The 10,976-nt window shown below is 35.0% G+C and overlaps 1 protein-coding gene across 4 annotated transcripts in view; it reads right to left on the bottom strand.

The window, feature by feature from the left end:
• Window positions 1-6,160: 6,160 nt before the first annotated feature.
• Window positions 6,161-10,976, bottom strand: part of LOC148952726 (uncharacterized) — a 79,926-nt gene continuing 75,110 nt past the window's right edge. For all 4 annotated transcript variants that reach the window (XM_089088061.1, XM_089088058.1, XM_089088057.1 and 1 more), the window contains one exon: window positions 6,161-9,055. In XM_089088061.1, the coding sequence (XP_088944187.1) occupies window positions 8,143-9,006 (864 nt within the window). In that variant the 5' untranslated portion in view covers window positions 9,007-9,055 and the 3' untranslated portion in view covers window positions 6,161-8,142. The remainder of the gene's footprint in view (window positions 9,056-10,976) is intronic.

The following is a 10,976-nucleotide window of genomic DNA, read 5'->3' as shown; positions in this document are numbered from 1 at the left end:
ATATTAGAATCTAAAGGGATGACAGTGGTAACATATGGCTCTTAAGCATGGACGCTCCGAAAAGCAGATGAAGATTTGCTAGATGTTTTCCAGAGAAATTGCTTATGGATTGTTCTGGGTACCCGGCTGACTGATCCTATTTCAAATAATTTGCTGTACGAAAAATGTTGTTCAATACCGCTCACTAGGGCTATAATGAAAGAAAGGTTGAGGTGGCTAGGGCACGTTGTGAGGATGAAGGATGACAGATTGCCGAAGATTGTTCTTTTCGGCCAACCCTCTAGGGCAAAACGGAAGGCAGGTTGTCCCCGTCTGGGGTGGGAGGACGTCATAAAGAAAGATTTAAAGGAAATGGGAACTTCGTGGGCGGGTGTAAAAAGGGAGGCTTTGAATAGATTGGGGCGGAGGAGGAGCGTGCGTAGCTGTGTTGGCCTCAGGCGGCTTGGTGCTACGGTGAGTTGTTAGTAGTAGTAGTACCCTAAAGATTCCAACCTAACGTTCTAAGCCGTTCCTGAGATATTGTTGATACACCCTTTGACAGTCACATAGTGTGTTCTGATTTAGTTCAACATTCTCTGAAAACTTCATCTTCTTAGCCTCAGCAGTAGCAGCAGTAGTAGTATGCACATAGCGCCGTTTGTTCTTTTCAAAATTCCCCTCGACATACTCTGTAAGTACAAAATCAAAACCCTTCCTGGGATATAGCTGATGCGACCTTTTGGCAGCCTGCATGCACATAGTGTGTTTTGATTTAGTTCGAATTCCCCTCAACATTTCCGGAAAATTTCTCTTTAATACCCTTAGCCTTGTTGTAGTAGTAGTATTGATAGTAGTATTAGAAGTCGTAGCAGTAGCGTACACATATTGCCTTTCGGCCGATTGGTTGATAATCCCCCTCCTCATTCCAGAAAAGTTCCAACTTAATACCTTAAGCCATTCCTGAGATGCATCCTTCTGACAACCTGCATGTACTTAATGTGTTTTGATTTAGTTCAACACTCCCCCCAACATTCCCTCAAAGCTACACCTGAATGCCCAGGGCTTTTTTGGACACCAAGGGTCAAACACGCCCCCTTCTCGATAACAAATACTATATGTAAATAATATGTGAATCACACGGCTTACAGCTATTGTCCCAAGGGCTGTGGTGGGAGACGGAGGTTGTCACCCCCAGAGGCATAGCTTTTGGACCTTTCAACTATGCTGAATAAAATGTCTATCTGAAATAATATAATAAATCAAAAATGGGATTCTGTTCTGATCTCATTCTTTCCCAGATCGTTTTCTTCAGACGAATTCAGTCGTTGCGGCATGGCCAATAACAAAAAATTAAACATGTCTCTCAAACCGTGACTAATCAGCTTTTTTTTTACTTCAAAATTGTGTCACCTAAGTACGGGAATTTTACGAGGAAATATTTATGAGTGATTTGAAAACTTCGGTCAAATTTGTTGTCCGTAAATTATTTTCTTGCAAATCAAAGTTACTATCAAGAAGTTATTTTCTTGAAAATCCAAGTAACTATCATCGCATTTCAAAAATAGCAAAAAGTAGAATTATATTTTACAAAGTTTAATTGCAGAAAAATAATACTACAACACGTTCCACCCATAAAAAATCACAATAATCTGAGATATACGAAAAATTGAACAAGAATTTATAAATATGTGATCACAGCTAGCTCAGTTAGATAAAAAAAAAAAAAAATTACATTTTAATTTCCATACGAAGGTAATTTGCCTTGTCAATCTATGGAGTGCAAATTCACAAGAGTAGGCTACATGGAGGAGAGCTGGATGATATATTTTTTTTTCAAATTTAGGAAGGGGCATTTTCGTTGTTTTTCAATTCCAATCAATTAAAATATAAAAATAAGTTTTTAATGACAATACCAAAAACGGTTTTTTACCAAATTCAGGGGAGGAGGGGTAAAATATATAAAGAGAGGCAGCTGGTCTCCCTCAACTGGTGCTCCCGGGTTAATCACTTTCCTTTATACCAGGTCTGTAGTTCCGTATAACCTAGTTTCACAAGTCATACGTCTTTGACGTTTCCTATTCTGTATTGTTTCAGTTAAGAAGGTACATGGTATTGGCTTCAAACAGAAATCCACATAAAATCCCATTATGATGTTCTATTTTTTTTCTTTGGTACATTTACAATAATAGTATGGAGATGGTATATTTATAGCGAAAAATCATTAAGTGCTTTTATTTTTGAGATAGTTGGAAAAAAGCTGATGATTGGCAGGAAAGGCTGCACCTGTTCCACCACTCTTGGCACGCTTAAGCCAAACCACACCGTTCAACCCGTATTTTGAGCCACGCCTGGCACTTTCAGTGCTTTAAATGGTACGCTTTCACTACTTACTGTTCTCTTCAGCCATGTGTGACACGCACGTTCTGGTACTTTTGATTTTAGAAGTGAGTAGCCTCTAACATCGGCTAAAGCCTGTAGCAAAAATCAGACGAAACAATTTAAATTTTTATATCTAAGGAGAAACTAGTGTATTACCACAAAACTAAAAACTTCCCTCGAGCTAAATCACAGAGTGTACACAAAGGGTGCTACAAATATATTCATTCTTTGACATCATTTGTTTGTTTTACGAAAAAGTTAAATCACAACTGAAGGACTTAACATGACCTTATCTGAATTTCTTATAAAACAAAATATAGAAAAAGATCATATCGATTCAAAAACGAAACACTACCAAAAAAAAAAAAAAAAAAAAAAAAAAAAAAAAAAAACCTTATTCATCTTCCATGGCTAAATAGATTAAAAGATTATATCGTATATCCGTCGTATATCACAATACGACGGTGGCGAAGGTTTGTGTACAATTTACAGGGCAAATATAGGGATCCGTTTTCTTTTTTTAAATGAAGACATAAAGGTATTTTCAAAAATCTAGGGAGAAAATCTAAAAAAATCTATTTTTCTTTTTTTTAATTTTAGAACAAAAATAGTATATTTAATTTAAACGGGGAAGTTCTATTTTTGTTAGTTTTAATGGGAAAAACGGTATTTTTCAACGACAGCCCCCCTCCATTTCTGTCAATCCCCTCAACCAGAAATCATCACTTCCATATAAGACAAATCTAAATTAATCGAGAATGCATACTGTTTGAAAAAGGCTTTGCTTGACATAACTTAACAACTAAATGTGTTTCAAGTTTTGATTGTATTTATGGTCCAATTGTTTGCATAACAACTGGTTGTTGTTGTATATCAACTGGTTATTATGGTTGTTTAAGTTTTTTAAGGCATCCACGACAAAATCTTATTTGATACCAAATGGTCCACTTTTCAACTATTTATTAGAACAGAAATTTGGATATAACACCTTATGGAAAATAGCGCATATCTCAAAAGGAAATAGGATATTGATAAAACAAACTAAGCCAAATGGATAGAGCTAACTTATATTCAGAGTAATCCAAGTTTTACAAAACAACAACTCAATGTGGCATTTTGTGGCACTCAAACTAAATTAATGAGAAGAGTTTACTTAGATTCAGAGTAAATATAAATTTTACAAAACCCCCACTCAATGTGGTAGTTTTTGGTACTCAAACTAAACCAGCGGATAGACCTTAATTATATTCAGGGGACCTCTAAGTTTTACAAAAATGCCACTCAATGTGGTATTTTGTGGCAATCGAACTAAACCAACTGATAGAGCTTACTGAAATTCAGAGTAGATCTATGTTTGACAAAACTGCCACTCAATGTGGCGTTATGTGACACTCAAACTAAACCAAAGGATTGAGCTTACTTAGATTCAGAGTAGATCTAAATTTTACAAAACTGCCACTCAATGTGGCCTTTTGTGTGACACTCAAACGAAACCAGTGGAGCATGTCAGATTGGTCCAGGTCAGTGAGTACTTCTTTAACGTTTTCAGTTATTCACACGGTTATATGAGTTGTTTAAACAGAAATGAGGCAAATCAGATCCCAGACCAATGATGTCAAAAAGTAATTGAAATGCTAAAAAAAACAAAAAAAAAACAGTGGAATATCTTTAAAATCGTTCAGTTGCGGAAATTACCCGATTGTGAAGTTCGAATAATCAAGCGCAACTACCCTGAGCTTATTTGCAACAAGCGTTGAAAGGGGCCGTGTCGTCATACTTCCAGCTGCACTTTGAATTGTTTTTAGTTTTTTCGGCGCGTAAAATTTTTTTGATTAAAACGGAAGTTTAACTGCAGTCATTCTACGAACTATCAGGAAGCCTTAGAATGGAAAGTCATTCTAAGACCCATCATGAAGGGTCGTGTGCATAAATTTAAGAACATCCCATATAAGTATATACGTACACTCTGTAGGTACGTATACTTAACTGTACGTTAACTCTATAAACTCGGACAACACAGAAAAACACTGACGCGAGTACGATACATTAGGAATACAGTTTTTATTTGCTACTCTACTACGGTATGTCTACTTTACGACAGCTGTTTGACTAGTGGTCTATTCAGGATTGCCACCCATAGTGATTTATCACTATTTCTAGTGATTTTTTATATTGCCAAAACAAAAAAAATCATTAAATCAGCACATTAATCACTAAATTATTGAAGAAAATCTCTAAATCAACAACAACAAAAAAAAATATGAAAATCTAGTAATTTTCTTTTCACCGGCTGGCAACCCAAGGGATTTAATAAATTAAAGATATTTTATTTATTTTTTAAGCTATGAATTAAGGTAACAAAAGCAATAAAAAATTTTAATATTCGTTATTGAGACACACAAGGAAGTTCAATAGTTAGCATCAGCGAAAACACACAAAACTTGGGGAAGGTCAGCTCTATTGCATCCTTGACTTTTTCTTCACACACATCTTGCGACATACATTGCCTGACTTGTTTGACATAGACGTAAATCAAGGAGTTTGCAGTTGACATACGAAAATGTAAAATCGCAAAAAACTATTCCTGCACTTCTCGCGCTTGGGACTGTACAGTAAAAGAAAAAAGAATAACAAATAATCATCAAACACCCATGTAACCCCACAGTATCAAAGTAACCCCATCAGTAACCCCACAGTATCCATGTAACCCCATCAAACATCCATGCAGAAGAAGAAGGAATATTAGAGCCCTTTGTTGAAATACGGCATTGGACTTTAAAGTCCTTACCAGCGGTGCTAATCCCCATTTCATGGCTCTTCGGCCAAGAAGTGAATTGGGGGGATAGGAGTGTCATCCTATGCTTTCGCACATCCCTCCTGTTTACCTTCCCCAGGTTTCTCCAGGTACCCATTTGGAGCTCAGTTGAGTTTGGCTGAGCTGACATAGTCACGCCATTGAAGCCTGTTTCAAACCATATAACCATAATCTTGCTTTCTCCAATATCTCAAAATTTTTATAATAATAAAATTTTAATAAGAACCATACGTTTTTTTAATTACCAGTTTTTATAAGGGATAGTGTATAAAAAATCCCCCCCTCCCAGAAAAAAAAATCTGTATAGATCATGCTATTGTCTTCAAAATCTATATTATGAACTAAGCAAACAAACGTTTTCAAACATTTTCATTTAGGCTTTCATAATTTTTTTAACATAACACTAACGCAAAGATAACGTTTTAAGATAACGCTAAATGGTATTGGTATTTTTTTTCTGAACTTCTGTTCCTCTCAGCTATTTCCCATACTCTTCGAGCTATTCCAATAAGATCTACAGATGGATTTCAAAATTGAACTATTTCCAAAATATTAAATTATCAAAACACAAATGGTTTAAATACAGCCACAGTAACGCATCAAGATCAATTTTCATAGTTGATATAATCCAACAAAATATGCCAAAAATACTAAAAACTTATATTTTCTACCTGTTAGTGACGTAAGAAGTGGGGTCAGGGTCCACTGTCCCCGAAAACTCGCCAGTTTCCTTTGTTTGTCAGGTAATACGTCTGTTTTATTCTTTTTTTAGATACCCCCCCCTTGCAAATAAACTCCTTCTTATGAGCTTGGTATTGATATGATGAGTGCCCAAATGACACTAAAATATAGGCAATAACATCTCATCTATTGATACCTTTCTTTAGACCGGTAATTTCGTTACTCATAACTCTAAATACAATAACATTTTAATTAGAAATATTTTCTGATATTCTCTTTCATATATTATCTCATAATTTCACATACCTCTATTAACTGGTAATGCTTTTTAATAATTAACCAACTAAAGTACTTTTATATTTCAATTCTAAACACTCATATTCTCTTTTATCTCTTAATTTCTCGTTTTTCTCTCTACACTGGTAAGGCTGTGTAATAATTACTCAATAGTTCTACATATATTTTAATATTTTCAAATATTATCTCCTGCCCCTTAATTTCCCATTTATCTCTAGACTGCTGAGACTGTTCAATAATTGCTCAATAACTAAAAAATACCGCTATATTTTAGTTATAAATATTTCCTCGGATTGTCTCTTATCTCTTAAATTCTCGTTTCTCTCTCTAGACTACTAAAGTAGTATAACACTACTATGTTCAGATCTAAATATTGCATCAAAACTAATTACAAATGAAATATAGGTGGGAGCATCAATTGGAAGGAGGGCATATGCTCTCTTGATTTCTACCCCCGCCCCCCCCCCCACTCCATAGATTTTAAAGAAAACACTTCTTTTGTATTCTCATTGAAAAATAACTTTTTTGTCCTTTTCACTGAAAAAAAGAAACAAGATTGCCTACCTCTAAATTTTTGAAAATAGATTTATCCCCCCCCCCGCCCATATTTCCTTCAATTAACGCAACTGAACATAGACTCCATTGGCTATGCTTGAACAATAGAATGAAACCAATTAAAAGCTAATCTTATTTGATAGGGTCTTCTGAAAACTAGGAGATATTTAATAAGTTTATTTGATACACAAGGATATCATTTCCTAAAACTCTGGGCACGGTCGTATCAAGGATTTTTTTTTCGGGGGGGGGGGTTACAAAAAACTTTAGAAAGGTATTAGAATTTGTTTATATTCATCTTTGTTACGTTTTTACGAGTCTACCAAACATTTCATTGGGTTCAAATCCCCTACTCTCCCCCCTTGGATACGGGCTTCACTCCGGGTGTATTTTCAATATGCTAGAGTCATCTAATTTTTGGATAGCACAGTATTTCATGTTTTTTTTTCTGAATTGAGGGAGAGTTGTGATTCGTGTTTTGAAGCAAAATCATGAGCCGTGTCGTACAGCCGCGCACGCAAGAGTTGTTTTGTTTTATTTGGTAACTTGAATAAGAAATGCCCAGAAATGTGAGAAAATTTACAATTTCAGGCGAAATAGCTCCGACACCCCCCCTCCCCCTTCCTCCCATAAGACTCTTAAACGTCTTTTGACTTGATTTTTATTAAATTTTATTTAATGACTTTTCATTGAATGAGACTTAGTGACTTAATGAATTATTGACTTTTATTTAATGTGACCTCTGTTTAAGATTAGAGACTATTATACTTTAGAACTATCTAGTAAGCTCCAAACAAATGAAAAAAAATTAAATAAAACCAAATAAATCAATTTGTTAGAAAATAAATTAAGTGCGAAATAGTTTTGCACTAGTTAGTTTAGCACGAATTAGTTTTGGCGAAACAGGGGGTGGTGTTCAAATTTTCCATGAAGTTCTTTCCAGGGGATAATTCTAGTAAGAATTTGGCTGCTACAGAATATATCCAAGTTCTTTTTTAGGTTCTTTGGTCACTTAAAAAAAAAAAAATGTGAATTTTTTTTCTTTCTGTCTCTCTTGTAATTTTCTCTTGATCAAAGAGCAATGTTGTCATCACTGTTTTCTACATTTCAAAAGGAACTAATGGGGAATTGGAGGTACTGATAGCATTATAAAACACTTTTTAATTCATTTTCACACATTTTTTAGCATAAAGTTTAACAATTTTCAAATTCTGCGGTTTGTCCGTTTTCTAACCACCCGATTATTTCAGTTCTCTTTGCTCTCACTTGAAAATTATAAATATTTTCTACATTTAAAAAAGATCAATCTTACAATACTTATTATAAAACTTTAAAAAAGAAGACTCGATAATTAAGCGCTGTTATTTCGTAATCTAAACACAAGCTCAAAATCCGAAATTAGCATATAAATAAATGAAAAGTCACAGCTGATGGGACTACGTTGTGTAGGCTGGACTTCTACATATTGGACAAAAATGTTGTTCTCGATTTAGCCACGAAGAAATACAGTCTCTGTGATAGTGGTGGCCACAAGGAAGACCACAGAGTAAAACTTTTGCCCGATATTCTTCCAAGCAGATGGCACAGGAAGAATCTGGTATTATCCATTGAGGATGGTGGGTTAAAAAATTGCCTTCATAAATATTTTCAATATGAAATCGTCCGCAAAGCCACCGAAATATTTTTCTGGCAATTAAGCCTAGTTTTGTCATAGAACTGATTGAGGGGGGACCACTTCTTCGCCTTTGTCTTCTTTTCCAGCCTCTGTGTTTCCACACAGGTAAATATTTGATATAATCATTTGGTAAAGAAGGAGTGAGCCACAAATTGGGTAGTGTCTCTATATACTGTTCGTCAGTATCATCAGCACGTCTGGCAACAAGTCGTTCAGCTGTTTCTACCGAAACAGGCCGTGCACAGAGCAACAACACTTCCCAAACACTGATATCAGGATTGAAACTCAGCAGCTGTATCACAAATTTAAAAATATAAAATGCAGCAACTAGTATAGGAATTGGCAAAAGACCAAAATAGCTCAAGAACTTGGATGTGCTCATCGTTACTGCAGCTGGAAGGTAATCACTAATCAGAAACTGTGAATGTAAATACTGCACTTGTATCACAATTCCTGTGATTATTGACGTGATTCCCCAGAAAAGGACTAAGGTGATATTGGTCCAAAATAGCTTCAGTGACACGGATACCAAATGACGGGTAATTTTTTCGTCACGTACAATCAAAAAGTCAGCTATCCCAATGACATTTATAAGCAGGAAACTCCAGCATACATAATCGATCATGTTTTCGTCTTCTACTTTGTTTTGTATGCTATTTCCACCACTTGTCCATCTGAAAAAAAAAATTTAAGTTAATTATCAAAAAAATGCTTAGAAAACTAGTTTCATAATAAAGTTCAAAATTAAAGGATTCACGGAATCAAAGACAGAATTTCTTGAATTTTCAATACAGAATGAGGTACTTGCGTGATATATCCACTACCGCTCAAGTTGTTCTTCCATTGAGGCACTGTAAATTCGTTAGTTTCTTTCAGAAAAGACAAAGAGAAGAGACAGAACAGCTGTAAAATATATAGTTTGGGCTATATACTTGCATATTAGCGGGGTGCGGGTGCAGTATTTCGACAGTCTGAAGTCCAAGGCCGTATCCAGGGGGGGGGGGGGGGGGGGGTACCCGGTTTGACCCCCCCCCCCCGAAATTTTTGACCGAGTCAAAAATAAGTCGAAAATTAGTAAAACATAGGTAAAAATCAGTAAAATTAGTCGAAAACTGAGTCAAAAATTAGTAACCCCCCCCCCAAAAAAAAAATCCTGGATCCGCCCTTGGTGAAGTCAGAAAACAATTCTTACTTCATAATATGCAGAATAATTGCACATAACAAATTTTGCATGCAGACCCGCTTTGCTTTACCCCCCCTCCCCTAATGTGCAAATATATAGCCTAAATCTGTTTCTAAAGTACTATATTTTGATCATACTTATGTATTTTATAAGGATTAACCTAACTTCACTTTTTGAGTGGTAGTGGGTATTTCATACAAGTACCTCCAATGAACTTAAACTGCATCTCTCCAGCACTCTTTACTGATATTGGTATGCCTATGGGCCACAAACCAGTGATAAAGTTTATTTTTAGATTGTGCGAACACTGAATATACATTACTGAATTATCAACGACGGATCTATGCACATCTTCTGACGTTAGTTTGCTCCGAAATACAAATTAAGGTACTTGAGGGAATATTTATTTCTTCAGTTACATAATAAAGGTTCTAACACGTGTTTTTCAGAAAAACTTGTAATGGAAAACCTAACTATGGTAAAAGTTAGACTCAAAACGAGCAGAAATTAATATAGGTTGGGCGCAAAACCCCTATGCCTTCCCAGGCCCAGAACAAAATTTGTACTTTACTGAAAAAATACAAATGAATGTGCTGTCAGTTTAATATACATATACTGATATTTAGTAATCAAAATGTTAAAATTATTTGATTTATTAAAGTTATAAAAGTAAAAACATGTATATTTTTTCAGTAAAGGGCAAATTTTATTCTGGCCTTGGGAAGGCATAGGGGATTTGCGCCCAACTTATGTTAATTTCTGCTCGTTTTGAGCTTGACTCGGTTAATTATTGTAATTTCTGTTCGTTTTGGGTTTCATTTATTTTTCGATGCCGATTTGTGGTAGTTTCAAGCTTGGTAGATTATTTGATTTTATTTTGGCTCATTTTTTGTTTAATGAAGTTCTTTACTATTCTTTGAAAAACTTGTTTTGTGGAAAAGGTTTTTTAATTTATTTTTGTTTGTTTTATATTGAAATAGTCTTTTCAGGGAAAAAGAAAATAATACTTTAAATCTTTTCATTTTTTTAAGAATTTATAGTTTGGCCTGCTATTTGTATAACTGTTTAACTTACTTTCATACCTCCTGTAGTTGACCTGAAATGTAAAACTTGATACCATTCGTAAAAATCTGTTTACTTTTTTTTATACACTTACACTATTTTGATTTGGTTAAATTTTAAGAGCAGAAGTAGCCTCGAAAGTTTGAACATAATACCCTCAGTCGTTCTTGGGATACTGCTGATATGCCTTTTGGGTAATTAGAATTATAACTGTGCATTTTTATTTAATATTATGGCAAAATTTAGTTTTTAAAAATATGGGGAAATTGGGAGGGTGGGAGCGGAAGGGGAATTAGTTGCCCTTCAATCACTTTCGACTATTAAAAAGGGCATCAGCCCTTTCTATTTTC

The sequence above is a fragment of the Artemia sp. Qi Xiang Cuo genome, chromosome 4, assembly GCF_049724085.1.
Source record: "Artemia sp. Qi Xiang Cuo chromosome 4, ASM4972408v1, whole genome shotgun sequence".
Lineage (NCBI taxonomy): Eukaryota > Metazoa > Arthropoda > Branchiopoda > Anostraca > Artemiidae > Artemia > Artemia sp. Qi Xiang Cuo.
This window is presented reverse-complemented; position numbering and strand designations above follow the sequence as displayed.